Source organism: Canis lupus, chromosome 2 (genome assembly GCF_003254725.2).
Source record: "Canis lupus dingo isolate Sandy chromosome 2, ASM325472v2, whole genome shotgun sequence".
Lineage (NCBI taxonomy): Eukaryota > Metazoa > Chordata > Mammalia > Carnivora > Canidae > Canis > Canis lupus.
Window position 1 is genome coordinate 67,274,564 of NC_064244.1, and position 21,696 is coordinate 67,296,259.

Here is a 21,696-nt window from a genome sequence, read left to right on the forward strand (position 1 = left end):
ATGATAGTCACAGAGAGAGAGAAAGGCAGAGACACAGGCAGAGGGAGAAGCAGGCTCCATGCACCGGGAGCCCGATGTGGGATTCGATCCCGGGTCTCCAGGATCGCGCCCTGGGCCAAAGGCAGGCACCAAACCGCTGCGCCACCCAGGGATCCCAGTGTAGTATTTTTTTAAAGATTTTTTTATTTATTAATTTTAGAGATGGATGGCAGGGAGAAATGGAGGGAGAGGGACAAGCAGACTCTGTGCTGAGTGCAAAGCACACCTGGGGGCTCGATCCTACAACCCTGAGATCATGGCCTAAACCAAGAGTCGGGACACTCAACTGACTGAGCCACCCAGGCACCTTGACAATGTAGTATTAACATTAGGAAAGACACATAGATCAATGGAATAGAAGAGAGTCCAGAAATATACAAATATATTATCAATTTTATCAAATTTCTTAAAAGGTGCCACAATAACTGAATTTTCAGACAAATGGTGCCAGAACAGCTGGGTAACCATTATAGGGAAAAAATGAACCTTGACCCTTATTTCACACCACGGACAAATTTTAACTCAAAATGGATCACAAGACTAAGTGTAAAAGTTAAATTTCTAGAAGAAAACAGGCGAAAATCTACAGGACTTTGGGATAAGCAGACTTACTTTCTTTCTTTCTTTCTTTCTTTCTTTCTTTCTTTCTTTCTTTCTTTCTTTCTTTCTTTCTTTCTTTCTTTCTTCTTCCTTCCTTCCTTCCTTCCTTCCTTCCTTCCTTCCTTCCTTCCTTCCTTCTTTCCTTCTTTCAAGAGAATGCATGAGCAGGGGGAGGGACAGCAGGAGAGGGAGAGAGAATCTCAAGCAGGTTCAGTGCAGAGCCTAACACAGGGCTCAATCTCACGACCCTGAGATCATTAAGTGAGCTGAAATCAAGAGTTGGTCCTTAACTGACTAAACCACCCAAGAACCCTTTTCTGTTTTTTATTTTTTAAGATTTATGTATTTATTTGAGAAAGTGGGGGAGGGGGCAGGGGTAGAAGGAGACGGAGAGACAATCCCAAGGAAATTCCACACTCAGCACAGAGCCTGAGGCAGGACTCAGTCTCACAACCTTGAGATCATGTCCTGAGTAGAATCAAGAGTATGAAACTTAACAGACTGTGCCACACAGGCACCCTTCTTCTTTTTTATTTTTTTTTAAGTGTATTTACTTTAGCAATCTTTACACCCAACGTGGGGCTCAAATCCATGACTCCAAGACCAAGAATGACACACTCTTCCAACCAAGCCAGCCAGGTGCCCCTAGACAAAGACTTATTGCACACAAAAATCTTGGGCATAAAGAAAAATCTGACAAATTCTGCACTTTGAACCATACTGTTAAGGAAATGAGAAGCCAAGCCATGAATTAGAATAAGTATTTGCAACACATATACCTGACAAAAGACTTGTATCCAGAATATATAAAGACATCAAACAACTAAATAATAGGACAAACTATATGACATTGGTAAATGAACAATTAGAAAATGATTGAAATGATTTGAACATTTCCCAAAAGAAGATATACAAATTAGCACATTAAAAGATGTTTAACATAATTATTTTCTTTTTTTTATTTTTATTTTTATTTTTTTTAAAGATTTTTTTATTTTATTTATTCATAGAGACAGAGAGAGAGGCAGAGACACAGGCAGAGGGAGAAGCAGGCACCACACAGAGAGCCTGACGTGGGACTCGATCCCGGGTCTCCAGGATCACGCCCCAAGCTGCAGGCGGCGCTAAACCGCTGCACCACCAGGGTTGCCCTCTTTTCTTTTTTTTAAAGAGAGAGAGAAAAAAAAAAAAAAAGAGAGAGAGAGAGAGAGAGCTTGTGTGGGCACAAGTTCATGCACAAACATGGGGAGGAAAGGCAGGCAGAGAGAAAATCTTAAGCAGGCTTCATGCCCAGTGCAGAGCCTGACCAGGGGCTCCATCACATGACCCTAAGATCATGACCTGAACGCAAATCAAGAGTCCCATGCTTAACCAACTGAGCCACCCAGGTATCTCTAACATTCTTCATATAGCAAATGCAAATTAAAACCACAATTAGGGATCCCTGGGTGGCTCAGCGGTTTAGCGCCTGGCTTTGGCCCAGGGCCTGATCCTGGAGTCCCAGGATCGAGTCCCGTGTCAGGTTCCCTGCATGGAGCCTGCTTCTCCCTTTGCCTGTGTCTCTGCCTCTCTGTCTCTCTTTCTGTCTCTCATGAATAAATAAATAAAATCTTAAAAAAAAAAAAACAATTAAATTTCATTGTCACAGGGGCACCCGGGTGGCTCAGTTGGTTAAGCTTCCAACTCTGGTCATGATCTCAGGGTCATAGGATCAAGCCCCACCTCAGGCTCTGTGCCCAGCATGGAGTCTGCTTGTCTCTCTCTCCCCTCCCCAAATAAATAAATTAATTAAATCTTTAGAAAAAAAGTCATTACATACATACTATTAGGGCTAAAACTAAAAAGATGGACAATATTAAGTATTGACAAGAATGTGGAGAAATTAGATCTCACTACTGGCAGGAATATGAAATGAAAAAAAAGGAATATGAAATGAGACAGTCACTCTGGAAAACTGCTTAGCAGTTCTAATAAAGTTATATCTACTTTTGAGCCAACAATTTCATTCCTAAGTTTTTACCCAAGAGAAATGAAAACATATGTCCACATTGAGACCTGCACGAGAATTTTCATAGCAGCTTCATTCATACTGGCCCCAAACTGGAAAGAAAACATTCATAAATTGGTGAATAGCTACACTGTGGTACATCTGTACCATGGAATAGTACTGAGCAATAGCAGGGAACAAACCTCTAATATACACCAGGATCTGAATGAATCTCAAAAGCATTAGCCTCAACAAAAGAAGCCAGACACAAAAGAGTACATACTGGGTGATTCTCATTACAAGAAATTCTAGAACAGGCGAAACTAATCCAGAGTGACAGAATTAGGAGATTAATAGCTGCCTGGGGCTGTGAGTGAGACAGGAGGATTTAACTACAAAAAGGCATAAGGGGATAAAAGGACAGGAGGGAAATTTTAGGTGATGGAAATGTCCTGTATCTTACTTATGGTGACTGTTACACATGAATATATGTCAAAACTCACTGAATTGTACACTTCAAATGGGTGCACTTTATTTTACGTAAATTATACCTTAATAAAGTCAATTAAATAAAAACTTCTAGAAACAAAAGAATCTGGTAAGACAGCCACTTACAAAATTAATACACAAAAACAAATAGGTAATTAGCAGATATAGTGGAAGATTCCTTTCACAAAAATAGTTGAAACTAAATATTTTAATAAGAAGCATGCAGGAAGTTTATGACAAAAATGGCAAAACCCTCCTAAGGATCATAAAAGAATATCTGATTAGAAGACTACTGTATTAGCTTCCTGGCTGGTCTCTGCTTTTTCCAGAGGGATCTACTCAAACCTAAGTCAGAGCATAGCATTCCTCTACTCAGAACCTACCACTTAGAAAGAAATCCAAGATCTTTACCCTTGTCTAAAAGGGTTGCAAGATCTCCTTTCCTCCCACCCTCTGCCCACCCCCAGTGCTAACCTCATTGGTCTTGATGTTCCCCAAAGGGCCAGTTCACTCCCCATGGCCCTTGTTTCAGGAACACTCCTCACTCACATCTTCACACAACCTGTTCCCCAACATTATACAAGTCTTTGCTTTGGTGCCACATCATCAGAGGTTATCTGGACAAGCCCATCTGCAGGGTGGGGAGGAGTGTCATTGTATCACTACAGTTAACTATAGCTCACTGGCTAGTGTCAGAGAAACTGTCACAGGAGACATGGTTTAGAAACTAGCAGAAAGGATTCAAAGGAGACATGAGAGTTATCTTCTAATACTGAAGGGCAGTTATGTAGAAGAAACAGAATTCTTTCAAGTCATTCCAATAGACAAGTCCTCTAGACCGATGGCTAGCACGTAAGCCCCCAAAGGGCAAGGACTCTGTTTTGTTCACCTCAGTGTCCCTAGCACAGAGTATATGGTGCTAAATGGCATATGGCTCAATCAGTATTTATTGAATGAATATTCAGAGTGGTTCTGAAAAGCAAAGCAGACCAATAGATGAGACTTTAGGAAGCCAGATTTTAGCTCAATATAAAAAACAGTTTTTTAGGGGTGCCTAGGTGGCTCAGTCAGTTAAGCATATGACTTCAGCTAAGGTCATGATCTCAGAATCCTGGGATTGAGCCCCAGGTCAGGCTCCCTGCTCAGTGGGGAGTCTGCTTCTCCCTCTCCCTCTGCCTGCTACTCTGCCTGCTTGTTTTTTGTTTTGTTTTTTAAAATTTTATTTATTTATTTGTTTGTTTGTTTGTTTGTTTATTTATTTATTCATTCATGAGAGACACAGAGAGAGAGAGAGGCAGAGACACAGGCAGAGGGAGAAGCAGGCTCCCTATAAGGAGCCTGACATGGGACTCGATTCCGGGTCTCCCGCGTCACATCCTGGGCTGAAGGCGGAGCTAAAGCGCTGAGCCACCCAGGCTGCCCTGCTCTGCCTGCTTGTGATCTCTCTCTTTCTGTTGAAAGAGGAAAGAAGAAAAGAAAAAAAGAAAAAGAAAAAGAAAAAGAGAGAGGAGAGGAGAGGAGAGGAGAGGAGAGGAGAGGAGAGGAGAGGAGAGGAGAGGAGAAGGAGAGGACGAGAAGAGAAAGGAAGAGAAGAGAAGAGAAGAGAAGAGAAGAGAAGCGAAGAGAAGAGAGAGAGAGAAGAGAAGAGACGAGAAGGGAGGTGAAGGGAAGGAAGGTCAGGGAAGGGAAGGTAAGGTGAAGGGAAGGACGGGATTAGTGAAGGGAAGGGAAAAAAGAAAGGAAGGAAGAAGAAAGAAAGAAAGAAAGAAGAAAAGAAAGAAAGAAAGAAAGAAAGAAGAAAGAAGAAAGAAAGAAGAAAGAAAGAAAGAAAACCAAGGATGTAAGAGAAGACTATGGAAAGGCAAGACTTTTGAATTGGAAGATTCAACATATTGGGTGTTAGTTCTTCCTAAGATATGTTATCATAACTTGACCATATAAAAACACCAGCAGGTTATTTTAAGATCAATACAAGTTGCTACCAAGGTTTTATGGAAAAATAAATAAACAAGAATAGCTAGTTGAATTATGAAAAAGAAGAACAAAGAGAAGGAATTAGCACCAACATCTATCTAATTATACTTCCACAGTACTTAAAACCGTGATGCTGGTGATAAAGAAAAAGACCAATGGAGTATATTGAAAATCCAGACATACACTCTAGTATTGGTGGGAATTTAATAGATGATGAACTTATGGTGAAAAAAATGAGCAGTTTAATAAGTGGCACTGGGGCAATTTTAGCTTTCAAAAAAAAAAAAAAAAGCTGGATTTGCACTTCCCATCTCAAACCAGAATAAATTCCATATGGATCAAAGATTTAAGTGTTACCACAAAGCCTTAGAAGTTCTAAGAGAAAATATGGGAGACTCTATAAACTCTGAGTGGGAAGGGTCTGTGACTCAATATGCAGAAGCCATTAAAAAACAAACAAACATTTGATTATATAAAAATTAAATAAAATCCTGCATGGCCAAAAAATAACCACGAGCAAAGGCAAAAGACATATGATGCAGCAAAAAAGTCTATCAGAGAAAAGGGTCATCTCTACTGAGCTTCTAAGAAATTGGCAAGTAAAAGAACAATAATCCTAAGACAAAATGAGACAAAGGACAGTTCCCAGGAAAAGAAACATAAATGTCCCTTATCATATGAAAGGTATGTTTAACCTTGGTCATAAAAATATAAACACACATTAAAGCCACACTGATGTATTGTTGAGCATCCAACTTGTACTTTCGGCTCAGGTTATGATCTCATGGGTTGTAAGATCAAGCCCCACATGGAACCTCTGCTTAAGCTTCTCTCTCTCCCTCTCCCTCTGCCCCTCCCCCATTCACATGCTCACTTTCTCTCTAATAAATATATAAAATCTTTTAAAAAAAAGAATGTGGGAAAACAGGTACCCTCAATCATTACTGGTAGGAATATAAATTAGTACGACTCCATGGAGGTCAAATCAGCAACTGTTCTCAAAATTACAAATACATATATTTTCTGACCAAGATATTTCACTTCTGGAAATTTATCCTACAGGTGTGCTGGTACATGATCAAAATGACACACATGGCCATCTGGGTGGCTCAGCGGTTGAGCATCTGTCTTTGGCTCAGGGAATGATCCCCGGTCTGGGGATTGAGTCCTGCATTGGGCTCCCTGTGAGGAGCCTGCTTCTCCCTCTGTCTCTGCCTCTCTCTGTGTGTCTCTCATGAATAAATAAATAAAATGTTTTTTTTTAAATGACACATGTACATGGTTATTCACTGAAGAACCCTCTGTGATAGTGAAGGATCAGAAAAATGTCATGAACAGGGGAGAGTTATCTGGAAAGATGGCTATGATGCACAGTTAAATTTTTTAAAAAGCAAGAAATAGAGCTTGCATGTGTGTGTGTGTGTGTGTGTGTATGCAAAGGAAAAATAAGCAGAAAGTCTGAGCCAGACTAACAAGAAACAGAACAGTGGTTTTGAGTTGTGAGATGGAATCTAGGGGACAGGAAACAAGAATGGGATAAAGGCTTTAGATGGTATACTTTCAAATATTTTGAGCTCTGAATAATAAAAATATATTCAAAAACAAAAATTTTTAAAGTTTGTCAAACAAGTGGGTAAATATTAACGAGTCTCACATTTAACCAAACCTGGGTTGTAATTCACGATTAAGGCATTTTGGAAGCTCTCGGAGTAATGATATTCTGCTTCTTTCCTTAAATCAAGATTCATGTGCTAAGTGAACAAGGGACAAGTTGACATTCCATTATGAAAAGTCGAGAAGTGGTATTTCTTGGGGGAGAGAGAGAAAAGGAACCCAGCCACTTCCAGGTAAATGAACAGTTACTCTATTGCAAGCTCATCTGGTTAATGGCCTGAACACCATGATGATGGCAGGAAAGGGAAGGAAGGAAAAGATGCAAAATACATAAATGGGAAATAAATCCATGGGTCTTGATGGCCAGCTGAAAAATCCTGCCATGTATGTTCAGAAGGCCCCACTGCTGTCACTAAGTTTGGTAGTATCACTAACAGAAATTAGGAAGTCAGGAGAAAAGAACTGGTTTAGGGGAAAAAGAATGGCTTTGGTTTTAGCACATCATGTGAGAGTTGAGTGGAAAATTGGGAAGCAATGGCCATAGGGCCACTGGAAACACTGATCTGAAGTTCAAAGGGTAAGTCAGATCTGAAGACAGAGAAGTAGAAGATATCTTCAAAGACAGACGGAGGAACTCATAGGAAGCATGGCTGAGATGAGAACCTACAGGACCTGGACTCGACTGTGGAGCAAGATGGGGAAAAGAAGCCAGTGTTACAGAGACTTACAGGGAGAATCTGGAGAGAGTGTATGGTGACCGTTATCCACGGTGGGCAGTTTCAAGAAGCAGTGAGGTCAACCCAATGAGAAATAACAAGAGCCACTGAAAATAATAACAGTAGCAAAATATATTGTCTTCTTTAATCCTCACACAGGATAAACCTATCCAGTAGGTGGTATGGTTCTCCCCATTGGACAGAAAAGGGTATTAACCCAGACGTGTGATTCCAAAGCTTCAGGATGTAACTGCTGAGCTGTACCTCTGCACAACTGTCAGAAGAAGAGCTGGAACATCTGACACTAGCTCTACCACTCAATTAACTCTATGTCCACAGACTTTACCTTTCTAGGTTTCATTTCCTTCTCTGCCAATTGAGTGAACTGGTTTGGATCATCTGTAGCTCTTATGTTATAGGAATCTTTGAACGAGGTAGAATGGAAGAGATACATACACAAGACACGCAATGAGTTAAAAATTTAGCAAAAAGTGAACAGGGAGATCTGGCCAAGAAAATCAGAATGTTGAATGTTTTATACAATAACTTTTCAAGCAATAAATCCATATGCTAATATATAAAAATCTATCATTGCAAAACTTGACTTTCTACTATCTGTATATTTAAGTTAGGTATAATATCAAGAATTAAAATTGCTCATACCTGAAAATTTATGAACGCTGCTCTTGAAACCCTGCTATGTCAATTGAGTGGAGTAAAAAAGGGAAGATTCCAAGTCAAACACACTCTGTATGTGAAGGATGTCCTGCAGAGAGAGCAAATAGCTATTTATAATGTATTTTTGTAATAAGAGACAGCAGCATCTGCTAAGGTACTTACTAGATACTTACTTAAACTACATGGCAGCCTATATCAGGTACCACTTTTTAGCAGGTAAAAATAGATAATTGGCAGAGATGATGAATTAACAGAAATAAAAATAAATTTGCTTATTTTTTAGTGAAATCTTAATATTAAAGTCTGCGAGAAGTGATTTCTGATATTAAGATGGGGTATGGCAAATTGCAAGCAGACATACTTTTTAACTTTGACAATAAAATAAATTTCTTAAGATGTCAGATGTTCAAAGGCAGACCAGTAGATGAGGTACCACAACAGCAAGACATGTCATATTACCCTTTTCCTGCAAGTGGCATTAATACAATTTGCAAGAAAACCAAACAGAAGAGCTTTAAAGACTCAACTTGAAAAATTCGACATTTCTTAAAAACTGTATGGTTGCGGGAAGTGGGGAAAAAAAATCCTACCACATATGTTCAGAAAGCCCTACTGTAGTCATCCAGATCTTTTTTTTTTTTTATCCAGATCTTTTATAACTTATTCAGTTTGCCAGATTGTACCAGAATGTACCACAAATTGTGATATCAGCTGTAACAACTTGTTAAAAATTTTTCAGTTTTCCAACCGTTTTTAATTACCAAAAAAAAAAATCTGTTTGATATTTTCTTCATTGACCATGAAGTTCTGTTAATCAAAGACAGTGTTAGGCTTTATGCCCAGAGGCAGTGGAAAATGAATTTGATGCTTTTTAAACCAATCAGTTAAGCTCAGAATTCTCGCCAAAAATTTCTGGACTAAAGTAATGGAATCACTTTTTAAGGTAATGTGTATTTTTTTCTGATTATAAGAGTATTATATACTTACAGAAAATCTAGATAATACAGGCCAGTAGAAGGAAAAAACAAACTGACATAATTTTTAAATGAGTATCCTGAAAACAGCACCAAGGAGAGGAGAACTGTTCAAATATATTTAATCTAGTAAAACAGGGACGCCTGGGTGGCTTAGTGGTTAAGCATCTGCCTTTGACTCAGGGCCTGATCCCAGGGTTGGGGATCAAGTCAGGCTCCTGCAGAGAGCCTGCTTCTTCCTCTGCCTGTGTCTCTGCCTCTCTCTCCGTCTCTCATGAATAAATAAATAAAATCTTTTAAAAAATAAAAATAAAAAAAATAAACTAGTAAAACAATTGCATCAACTACCCACTCATGAGGAGGTCTGAATTCTGGCAACTTGAACCATTCAAAACATTGTTGCTAGAGGCATACAAAGATTTTTGAGCAGAAAACTGTAGTTGGGGGAATAAAATAAATAATTTTTGAGAACAGCTCCTTACTATACTAAAAGCTCATCCATTACCTAGCCCCACTGAGCTAGGAGGGCACTCAGCAAAGGGTACTTACTGTGATAGCTTTAGCTTCACTATTTCAACAATGGTACTTTAACAGCACACTAACTAGTACTGGGTCTGTACAGTGGCAAGCAAAAGTTAATTCTGTGGCTGTTTAAGAAAAGTGATTTCTGAACATAGTCTGTGCCGGAAGTAGTTTTTAGATACCGATGACATGTCATTTTTAGGGATAACCACCACGTTCTACCCTAGCAGATATTTTTTTTAAACAAAATTTTTAAAGTAGGTTCCACACTCAACATGGGACTTGAACTTGCCACCCTGAGATCAGGAGTCGCATGCTCTACTGACTGAGCCAGCCAGGCGCTCCTACCCTAGCAGATGCTAGTTTGTGTATTAACCTCCCTTTTGGAAAATTAAAGAATACATTTCCCAGACTCCTTTACGGTTAAGTTTCCCTATGTGAAATAGGGTCCATCCATCAAATGTTCTTCTGTGAGATTTGGAAGACCAAAATGAGGCAGAGACCATCGTTCTGCTGCTTAGGCATTAATGCCGGCAAGTACATTTATGGAAACAATGGATTTTCCTACAGCAGCCTTCCAGTGTCCAGAGCTTCATGGCTATTCAGAGACAAATTTGGTGGAGACAACCATCACCAGTTGGTGGGTGTTGAGGGGCAGTTTCAGGGTAGCAATTTCTTGACCTTTGAACTAGCCATGTCATGTGGAACGCAACAGTGCCAGTGGTAGCCTCCTGATTCCCTCCCTTGGGGGGCCTGTTTGGCAGTCTGGTTCTGGGAATGATTCTTCCTGGCCCTTCCAGTGATTCTGTAAGCACTCAATTCCCTTTAGTAAACGAATGAAAACACTAGAGTGGTGTCTTCTTCCGGCAACAAGGCCTGGATGACATATTAAACATCATTTGCCTCAAAATTTAAGCAGACGTGTGAGTAGTCTGTCTGTGAGCAGCAGAACTGGTCAGTGTGCGGGCATACAGGCTCTGGAATCAGACTATCCAGGTGCAAATTCTGGCTGTGCCACACACTAACTAGATAACATGGGAAATTAACCTTCTAGAGCCTCAGTTTCCCCATCTATAAAACGGAATAATAGAAATACCTCCTAGAGCTACAGGACAGAGTAAATGAGAAAATTGTCTAGGTAAAGTGCTGACAACAGTGCCTGACTTATAACAAGCCCCTTATTATGGTAATAATAATACTTATCATCACTATTATTAATTGCACAGACCACTTTAAAACACGTCTTTAGGTTCGCCGGGGAAGATGGTGGATGACAAGGATTCTCTGCCCAAGCTTAAGGACCTGTCATTCCTCAAGAACCAGCTGGAACACCTGCAGCAGTGTGTGGAAGAAGTCAGCAGCGGGATGTGCCAGGATGGCTCGCTCTTGTCCTCCCCATTCCTCAAGGGCTTCTTAGCCGGCTATGTGGTGGCCAAACTGAGGGCATCAGCAGTATTGGGCTTTGCTGTGGGTACCTGCACTGGCATCTATGCAGCCCAGGCATATGCCGTGCCCAATGTGAAGAAGACATTGAGGGACTATCTTCAGTCATTGCAAAAGGGGCTGACTAGCTCTGGATCCCATGGGGGAGAAAGGATGAGCACCGCTGGCCTGCAGGTAGAGGCCTTTCAACCACAGACACCATATTTGGCTTCCCGACCTATCACCCACCCTTTTGCTATCTCCAACTTGCCCACAGCCTTCATCCTTGCTTTCCTTCCTACAGAGAGTAAACGGCAGCTTATCAGCCAGCAGTTTGGATGCCCCTCCTTAACCCCATGGGACTGACCCCAAAACTGTGGCTTCTAGAGCCACCAGCCCCTTTCTTTTCCATCCCTGACTGGAGTTTGCTGCTGACTGTGATTCTCAGTATACTCTCTAGCAGTGTGCCACAGCTCCTCCCTCCGGGGAGCTGGCTCCATACGGATTTTCCCCAAACTTGATACAATTCCCACTGCCCCCTTGCTAGCTACACAGGCCACCCAGGGTCTGGTTTGGGCATGAGTGTAGAGGGCGGGGGTATGTCAGGGCTGGGCCATCCCAGGTAGGCCTGCTGGACCCTGATGCTACTCATATCCACTGCCTTGTATGGTACCCACACCCCATTGCTGGTACTGTGCCATGTGAACGGCAAAGTGCCCTTCCGGCCCTCCTTGGCTGTGCTGCTGACCGAGTTGACCAAACTACTGTTGTGCACCTTCTTCCTATTGGTGGGCTGGCAGGCACGGCCCCAGGGGGCCCCACCATGGCGCCAGGATGCCCCATTTGCACTATCAGCCCTACTCTACGGAGCTACAACAACCTAGGGATCTATCTTCAACGTTATATGGACCCCAGCACCTACCAGATGCTGAGCAATCTCAAGATTGGAAGCATGGCCCTGTTCTACTGCCTCTGTCTCCGGCACCGCCTCTCTGCACGTCAGGGCTTAGCACTGCTGCTGCTGATGGTGGCAGGGGCTTGTTATGCAACTGGTGGCCTCCGGGACCCTGGGAACACCCTTCCTGGATCCCCGTTAGCAGTTGCTGCTGGCCCCATGCCCCTGCATATCACTCCACTGGGACTGCTGCTTCTCATCCTGTACTGCCTCATCTCCGGCCTCTCGTCCGTGTACACAGAACTGCTCATGAAGCGACAGCCCCTAGCACTTCAGAACCTCTTCCTCTACACTTTTGGTGTGCTCCTAAATCTAGGTCTGCATGCAGGTGGCGGCCCTGGCCTGGGCCTCCTGGAGGGTTTCTCAGGATGGGCAGCGCTTGTGGTACTGAGCCAAGCAGTAAATGGACTGCTCATGTCAGCTGTCATGAAGCACAGCAGCAGCATCACACGCCTGTTTGTTGTGTCCTGCTCACTTGTGGTCAATGCCATGTTCTCAGCAGCCCTGCTGCGGCTGTAGCTCACAGCTGCCTTCTTCCTGGCCACACTGCTCATTGGTCTGGTTGTGCACCTGTATTATGGCAGCTGCTAGCCCCTGACCACCTCCACCTGGACTCCTGACCCTGAAGATTGGCCACCATCAGAGCCACCTCCCAGGCCTTCCAACCCTTCCTCAGCAGCCAGCCCTGTAACAAGTGCCTTGTGACAAAAGGTGGGGAAGTGAGAGCAGCCAGTTAGTCTCTGGAAGTAGGTAAATGAAGGGTTACCTCAGGAGACTGAGTTTAATTAAAGAAATTTAACTTCCAAATGTTCGTTCACACTAAGGAATTGGGGAGCATCCATACCTCAGCCTAAAAATGACCCCATCCCCATTGGAGGAAACTCCCTGCCTCATCTTGCATCAATGCAGTTGTTTCAAGTGGGGTGTGGGCAACAGTTGGCTCCTTGCTCCTGTGGTCACCCCAGCAGACCCACTGCCCCCAGGCCTGGTGACAGCTATTCCACCCCAGCTTTGGTACACCCCATTAGAGACATTCACCCCCGCACCATAATGCAAAAAAACCCTATTGCTACCCAGGCCTCTCTTCCAAGCTCCCTTGGCTCCAGCAGCACCCTGGAGACAATGCCCCCTGCTCCCTCCACAGTGCTGTTCTCCATATCCACCCAGCTTTGTTCTGGAAACTCCAAAGAGGGCTGGAGCTTGACTCATCTCAGGGAATGCTGCCCCTGGGCCCTGACTTAAGGTTATACTCCTGGTCTCTCTGCTCACCCCAAGGGCCCTCTCAAAGCCCACTGCCCCCTCTACAACTCCTAGGAGGTACCATTCTTCTCACTCTGGGTCCTGCCCCTGCCTAGCAGTGTCCTAGCTCTCAACAGCTTAGGGAAGCTCTACACAGAGTAACCTGGAACCAGGCACAGGGAAATTTGATATAATTCAATGAGTGTCTCTAACTATGTAAGCAATAAGTTCTTAACAAAGTATTCTGGGGTGCAGGTTGTTCCTGCAATTGAAAAAAAAAAGTCTTTGTGTAGAAAATGTAAACATTTTATAATTTTACTACCACACATTTTCTTGTAGCCAGTAAAATGCTAACTTATACAAAAGTGGATGCAGAAGAAAATCTGACTGGGCCCATCATATTTGTATGCTCAGAGAGAGTGATCTTTTCAAAACCACAGTATACATGAAGATAGCAAAGCTCCATTCCAGCTGGCCAACTAGTTAAGGTTACTCTAACTAGCTATTATAGACCTCACCCTAAGAAAGAGTTACCCTTTAGAAACAGATATTGCCATATTCCCATTTCAAATGCTACTCCGTTAATTATCCTCTAGGAACCAGGGTGTTTGCTATTCGGATTTTTTTTCAGCTTCATTAAGCTATAACTAACAAAACTGTAAGATACTTAAAGTGTACATCATGATGATCTGATACACGTATACACTGTGAAAGGGGTCCCTCCATCTAGTTAATTAACATATCCGTCACCTCACTCACATATTTATCGTTGGTTTGGGTTTTGGTGTGTTTTTTTTGTTGGTTGTTTTGTTTCTGTGAGAACATTTAAGTTCTACTCTCTTAGCAAATTTCAATTACACAGTACAGTGCTATCAACTATAGTTACCATGTTATACATTACATCTTCAGACCTTATTCACCTTACAGCTGAAAGTTAGTGCACCTTTAGCAACCTCTATTTCCTCCACCCTCCAGCCCTTCACAACTTTTCTAGTCAGTTTCTATGAATTTCACTTTGTTTTTGAAATTCCACATATAAGTGATAACAGGTAGTATCTGTCTTTCTCTCACTGGCTTACTTTACTTAGCATAACGCCCTCAGGGTCTGTCCATGTTGTTGCAAATCAAAGGATTTCTTTCTTTCTCATGGCTGAATATTATTCCATTATATACATCTCTCTCATATCTTCTTTACCCATCCATCCCTTAACAGACACACAGGCTGTTTTTTGTTACTCAGATTTTTTTAGTGTTATCACTGAGACACCTGGGTGGATCAGTCGGTTAAGTGTCCAAACTCTTAGTTTCCACTCATGTCATGATCTCAGGATCCTGAGATAGAGCCCAATGTTGGGCTCTGCGTTCAGCAGAGAATCTGCTTGAGATTCTCTCTCTCTCTCTCTCTCTCTCTCTCTCTTTCTCCCTCTTCCTCTGCCCCTCCCACTTGTGCTTTCTCCCAAATAAAAAAATAAATCTCTTTATTACTAATAATAAATAAATAATAAATAAATAAATAAATATTTTTAAAAATGTTATCAAAGAGGACATTTTATGAGAATAAGATCTGTACTCTCCATAAAATTTGCAATCTGAAAGTTAAAATGTTAGTGTCTAGGCTTAGAATATTATTCTAGTGCACATATTAAGAAAGTCTTAGAGAAACTTATGGCCTTGTTTGGTTTGGTGGTATCTTCTGATGATGGCAAATACACTGTAGATTTTGAAATAAAGCTTCTCCAAATATTCTGAAACCATAAGGACCTTATATTGCACCTTATCCAATGGAAGCAAGTGAGAAAGGAAACCAAAGAGGATACAACCAAAGAGAATCCTTGTCAGGATCCCTGGGTGGCTCAGAGGTTTGGCACCTGCCCTCAGCCCAGGGCATGATCCTGGAGTCCCGGGATCGGGTCCCACATCAGGTTCCCTGCATGGAGCCTGCTTCTCCCTCTGCCTGTGTCTCTGCCTCCCTCTCTCTCTCTCTGTGTTTCTCATGAATAAATAAATAAAATCTTGAAAACAAAAAACAAAGGTACTTATCATACCCTCGATGGCTCCAATGCTGCTGAAAGCCAAGGACTCAATAGCAATAGAGGCTGTCTGAAGGGTTAGAAAAACAATGGAAAGAGAGCAACTTCAACCTCTGATTCAATAATTGCTTTTACACTGTTCTGAACTCCATATAGCTATACATGCTTTCTTTGCCTATCTTTTTACAACAATAATCTTTTATTCTATTTTTATGAGAAGGGCAGATACTCAAACCAAAAGGTAAAACATATTCATTCGATACATAATTATTGAGCACCAACTTTGTGCCAGGCTCTGTGTGGCTCTGGGAAAGGTCAGTGCTCTGAAACACCTTAGTGTCTGTAAGGAAAGAGAAAGAGTCAGAGAAAGAGAGACAGAGAGGAAGAGAGAAGCTTTTAAAGAAAGTTACACTACAATGAAGAAAATACTCCTAGCATAAGAGAACTCTGAAACCAAGGAAGCAAATGACTGTGTCTAGAAGTGTCCAGAACTTTCTAAAGGCAGTAACAATTGAGTGGGTCTTATAGCATGAGTAAAAAGTTCATTCAGGAAAAAAGAGGACAAAAGGGCATCCCCCGGTGGCCCAGCAGTTTAGCACTGCCTTCAGCCCAGGGCGTGATCCTGGAGATCCGGGATCCAGTCTCATGTCACGCTCCTTGCATGGAGCCTGCTTCTCCCTCTGCCTGTGTCTCTGCCTCTCTCCCTCTGTGTCTCTCATGAATAAATAAATAAAATCTTAAAAAAAAAAAAAAAAGAGGACAAAGGGCATTCCAAGATATAGCACCAAGAGCAAAGGCACAGGTGGGTCTAAGGCAGCATGACTTCTTCAGGGATGATAAAGAGTTTGCTGTGGCTAGAGACATGAGGCCTATGGAAGGTTATGAGAAGAGAAAAAGGAAAAAAGTATGTAGGCACCAGACCCTGAAGTCCCACCACTTTTGCAGGTTTGGGGCACTTTTAAGGATTTCTTTTTTTTTTAAGATTTTATTTATTTATTCATAAGACACACACACATACAGAGAGAGAGAGAGAGAGAGAGGCAGAGATAGGCAGAGGGAGCAGTGGGCTCCGTGCAGGGAGCCCGACGTGGGACTCGATCCTGGGTCTCCAGGATCAGGCCCTGGGCTAAAGGCGGCGCTAAACCGCTGAGCCACCCGGGCTGCCCGCTTTTAAGAATTTTAAGAGTGATACTATTATAGATCTACCAGTGACTGCGTGACTTAGTCAAGTTACTTAACTCTCCGCATCAGTTTCTTCCTTGTAAAATGAGGATACTGACTGCTAAGAGGCTCTAAGGAAGTCTGTTAAAAAGATTAAATAAGAGAATAGCTAAAATAAGTAAGATTAATAGCAATTAAGAAATAAATTAAGATAAATAGCAATAAGCACATAAAGATGTGTTTAACATCATTGGTCATTAGGGAAATGCCAATCAAAATCACAGTAAGATACCACTTCACATCCAGTAGGATCACTACGACAAACATACACACAAATAAGAAGAGTTGGATCTGAACATATCAGAACCTTCATATAGTGCTGGTGAGAAATGTGAAATGATGCAGCCATTTTGGAAAACAATCTGGCAGGTTCCTCAAATGATTAAACATAGAATTACCAGTGACCCTGCAATTCCATGCCTAGGTATATATCCAAGAGAAATGAAAGTAAATGTCCCCACAGAAATCTGTATACAAATGTTTGTAGCAGCATTACTCATAATAGCTAAAAGATGGAAACAACCCAAATGTCCACCAACGGGAAAATGGAACATCCATACGATGGACTGTTATTTAACCTTTTTTTTTTTTTTTTTTTAAGATTGTATTTATTTACTCATGAGAGACACACACAGAGAGGCAGAAACACAGGCAGAGAGAGAAGCAGGCTCCATGCAGGGAGTCTGATGTGGGACTCAATCCCGGGTTTCCAGGATCATGCCCTGGGCCGAAGGCAGGTGCTAAACGGCTGAGCCACCCAGGGATCCCCTGTTATTCAACCTTAAAAAGGCATGAATTACTGGCACATGCTAAAGCACGTGAACTTTGAAATGTTGCACTAAGTGAAAGCCGCGAGGCACAAAAGACCATAGATTTTATGACTGTATTTAGATGAAATGTCCACCATGGGCAGATGACAGAGACAGAGTAGGTTAATGGTTGTCATGGGTCTAGGGAGATTTGGAATGGGGAGTGACTACTAATGGGTAAGAGGTTTCTTCTTCTTCTTTTTTTTTTTTTTTTTTTAATGAGAGTCATCGTGAGAGTTTATTTTATTTATTTATTTATTTATTTTTATGATAGTCACACACAGAGAGAGAGAGAGGCAGAGACATAGGCAGAGGGAGAAACAGGCTCCATGCACGGGGAGCCTGACGTGGGATTCGATCCCGGGACTCCAGGATCTCGCCCTGGGCCAAAGGCAGGCGCCAAACCGCTGTGCCACCCAGGGATCCCCGAGGTTTCTTTATACTATGGTGAAAATGTTCTGGAATCAGAGGGCGGTAATGGTTGTGCAGCTCTATGAATACACTAAAAAACACTGAATTGTACACTTTGTTTTTTAAATTTTTATTCATCAGGGATCCCTGGGTGGCGCAGCGGTTTGGCGCCTGCCTTTGGCCTGGGGCACGATCCTGGAGACCCAGGATCGAATCCCACGTCGGGCTCCCTGCATGGAGCCTGCTTCTCCCTCTACCTGTGTCTCTGCCTCTCTGTCTCTCTCTGTGTAACTATCATGAATAAATAAATAAAATGTTTAAAAAATAAATAAATAAATAAATAAATAAATAAATTTTTATTCATCAATTTATTTGAGAGAGAGAGAGAGAGAGAGCAAGTGTGTGTGTCTGTGCAGGGGTGGAGGGAGGGGAGGTGGGATAGAGGAGAGGGAGGAGAGAATCCCAAGTAGATTCCCCGCTGAGTGCAGAGCCCCAAGCAGGGCTCAAACCCACGTCCCTGAGATCATGACCTGAGCTGAAACCAAGAGTCAGCCATTTAACCAACTGAGCTACTCAGGCGCCCCCTGAATTTACACTCTAAAAGGGTGAATTTTATGACATGTGAGTTACATCTCCATGAAAATAACCACTATTTAAATGTTCACTTGGCACTGTGGTAAACATTGTACACTCATTGTTGTCCTCCCAACAGCTTCATCAAGGAGGGAGGAGCTGCTGTGATCCACATCATATAAAGAAACTGAGGCATAGAGAAATTTTTCAAAAATTTCCAAGATTAGGGACACCTGGGTGGCTCAGCAGCTGAGTGTCTGCCTTCGGCTCAGAGCATGATCCTGGAATCCCGGGATCAAGTCCCGCATCGGGCTCCCTTGCATGGAGCCTGCCGCTCCCTCTGCCTATGTTTCTACCTCTCTCTCTCATTCATGAATAAATAAATAAAACAAAATTTCCAAAATTGCACAGGATCAAGTGAACAGAGATGAATTCTGGCTGGCTGACCCAAAACCCAAGTCTTGCATTCTTCTAACCATAGCGTGTGCACAATGCCTGGCGCGTAGCTAGGGCTCAATTAAATATTAGGTATCATCATTACAATTAATCCAATTCATGTATCCAGAGGAAAACTTGAGACAGCATGGAGGAAGAGAAACAGTGGGAAAGACAGGGCCAGAGAGACCAATTTAAAGCTTGATGTAATTGTCAAAGCAAGATGCAGTGAGGAACTGAACTAAGGCAGTAGAGATGTAGGAAGGAGCACAAATAGGAACTACACACAAAGAAAGAATTGTCCTAGAAGTTGGGTCGGTTACAATGTGGTAATATTTACATCCACAGTACATTAACATAACTTGCGTTCATACCAGTACTCAAGTCATTAGGAAAAGTTTAAGTTGGAGTGCCTGGTGGCTCAGTTGCTGATGTGCCCAACTCTTGATTTCAGCTCAGGCCATGTGATCTCAGGGTTATGAGATCAAGCCCAGGGTAGGGCTCTCTGCTGGGTGTGGAGCCTGCTTGGGATTCTTTTTCTCTCTCCCTCAGCCCCTCCCCATCCTCTCTTAAAAAAAAAAAAAAAAAAAGGCTGTGGGTTGCAATACCATCCCTTTTAAGATATATAGTCATTAAACTAGAATTTACTGTGTCCCATCAGGGTCACCAAAACAATCTCATTAGCCTCCTTAGCAAAAATCCCTGAGTCATAAAGAACTTGCGCTATTAGCATGGTAATTGTATTCTTCGGTGGATGAACATCTTTTAACCTTGGAAATATTTAGAATTAAGTATTAAAACATTTAAGAGAATCAAAACCATAGCTAGGACAACCCTCACTGAGAAGTTGGCATTTAAGTCAAGTCCAAAGGAGGTGAGATAGTCATGTGGTATCAAGGGGAAGAGTGTTCCAGGAAGATGGAATGGCAAAGGCTTTAAGGTGCAGCAGGCTAGGACTGAGAGAACAATGAGAAACGGAGTCAGAAAGGAGGGGCAGACTGTGTGGTAGATAGGACATCACAGAGTCAGCTTTTCTAAGGCCTTCGCTTTTAATATGAACAAGATGGAACCAATGAACATGGAGAGGCACTGACATTCCTGAGCAAAGAAGTGACAAAAACTTCACTCAAAGGGGTCAAAAAACCTTACAGCAAATCCTTTAAATATTATTAACATGTAATTATGTCACTGAAAGGGTTAAGCCTATTAAACAGAAACCCAGTTTTCAATAGAAAATAAGACTTAAATTATAGAAGATGAATCAAGTATTTGAAGTTCTAGAAATCTACATGATCTGGAAGGAGCCCAGGTACTCAGGATGCCTTCTGCTGACATCTTGTAGCCTAATCCGTGTGTGCCCATTTGGCCAAGGGGTGCAGGTTAGATTATCACTTCCCATTTATCACTGGTGTAGCCAGGGAGGTTCCCAGGAATAAAGATATCTGATCTGCCCTTATCAGTGAGGAGCTCAGTGCTCCAGGGGTCCCCACAAACCCACCCATACTTGAGGCTTGTGGAAGGTAGGACTAGAGAGGAAATTTGAGCCTTCATTCTCCCATTGCGCATTTTGGACGTTTTCTGACTAAAGATCAATGAAGATTTTTATTTATTTTTATTTTTTTTAAAGATTTTATTTATTTATTCACGAGAGACACAGAGAGAGAGAGGGGCAGAGACACAGGCAGAGGGAGAAGCAGGCTCCATGCAGGGAGCCCGATGTGGGACTCGATCCCGGGTCTCCAGGATCACAGCCTGGGCCAAAGGCAGGCGTTAAACCGCTGAGCCATCCAGGGATCCCCCTCAATGAAGAATTTTAGACCAGGAAAGCAAAGTGACCGACCTGCTTTCCAGAAGACTCTGGAGGTGACTTTAGGAGGAAATGAAGAACAAGAACAGGAGGCTTTGGGAGCCTGCCATGGCTCACCTTCTGGTTTAAGGGTTACATTCTGCACTTAATGCAATTCCTCATCTAGAAAGTCGAACAACCCATCGACCTGACTGTTTTATGTGAAATTAGGTGAGATAATTCATATAAGTGAAGACCCTCTATTTACTAAACAAAGTTCCGCAAACAGAAACGTGTATTGAGAACAGAATACGGACATGTGTAGCTTAAAGCCTACTAAGTGGGAATCTTCCAAAGATCCCTTAAACGAAAACTAACACAATGTTATATATCAATTATATCTCAATTTTTTTTTTAAAGAGAGAGAAAAAGGAAAGACAGGGAAAAAAGAGAGAAAAGAGAAAAATGAGATCAAGAAAGGAAAGAAGGAAGGAAGGAAGAAAAGAGAAAGAAAAGCTAACACGTCTTGGAAAGATGTGGAGTCTGGCTATTGGCACAATCAATGCTAAATAAGCGCATTGGAAGGGGAAGGAGCCAAACCGCTAACTAACTTACAAAAGAGCCAGTCTACACGGGTAGAAGGTGCGTTTGTGCGGTTCCGTCATAAACCAAAAAAATTATGGCTCATTATGTGTTAGATGTAGCAAGTCAGCCTTCGGCTCCGAGTCCGGATCTGTTGCATCACGATATGAAACCAAAGGATGGAGGATGGAGGAGCAACTCGGACCACTGCCCAAGGAGCCGCCCTCCCGAGGAAGCGCCGGGACGCCGGGGAGCAGCCCCGGGCCCCCGGGCCGCCCGGCCCCCGCCGCCCCCGCCGCCCCGCCGCCCCATTGGGCGGGCCGCCCGTCACTCGCCGCGCAGCCCGGGCCCGCCGGCCGCCGACCCTCCGCCAGTCCGCCGCGCCCGACGGCTCCACACACGCCGGGCGCCGGCCCCGCGCCGCCTTCCCGCCTTCCCGCCGCCGCCGCCAGGAGGCTCCGCGCGCCTTCCCGCCTTTCCCCGCGCCGGGCTCGGGCCGGGCCGGGCGAGGCGGGCGCGGGCGGCGACGGCGCGGCCATTGTCCCGCAGCCCCTCCCGGGCGCGCAGGAGGCGCTGGCCGCGGGGAGGGGCGGCCGCGGGCTCCCGAGCCGGTGCGCCCCGGCGCCGCCCGCCCGGCCCC

At 43.1% G+C, this 21,696-nt stretch overlaps 2 protein-coding genes and 1 pseudogene across 4 annotated transcripts in view; 2 read left to right on the plus strand and 1 right to left on the minus strand.

Moving 5' to 3' along the window:
• Positions 1-21,696, minus strand: part of ZBTB8A (zinc finger and BTB domain containing 8A) — a 66,997-nt gene that overhangs the window by 44,596 nt on the left and 705 nt on the right. Inside the window, exons 1-2 of one of the 3 annotated variants that reach the window (XM_025447321.3) lie at positions 21,090-21,251; positions 8,083-8,185 (exon numbers count right to left, since the gene is read on the minus strand). The exons of 1 other annotated variant lie outside the window; for it this stretch is intronic. The gene's annotated coding sequence lies outside the window, so the exon portion shown is untranslated. Of the gene's footprint in view, positions 1-8,082; positions 8,186-21,089; positions 21,252-21,696 lie in introns of those variants that run through there. One more of the 3 variants, XM_025447320.3, reaches the window with a different exon arrangement.
• LOC112660016 (SLC35A4 upstream open reading frame protein-like) lies at positions 8,343-11,437 on the plus strand. The gene has a single exon (XM_049104894.1). It carries the CDS (start codon positions 10,857-10,859, stop codon positions 11,379-11,381), a length of 525 nt encoding a protein of 174 aa, XP_048960851.1. The 5' UTR covers positions 8,343-10,856; the 3' UTR covers positions 11,382-11,437.
• On the plus strand, positions 11,594-12,561 carry LOC112660015 (probable UDP-sugar transporter protein SLC35A4; annotated as a pseudogene).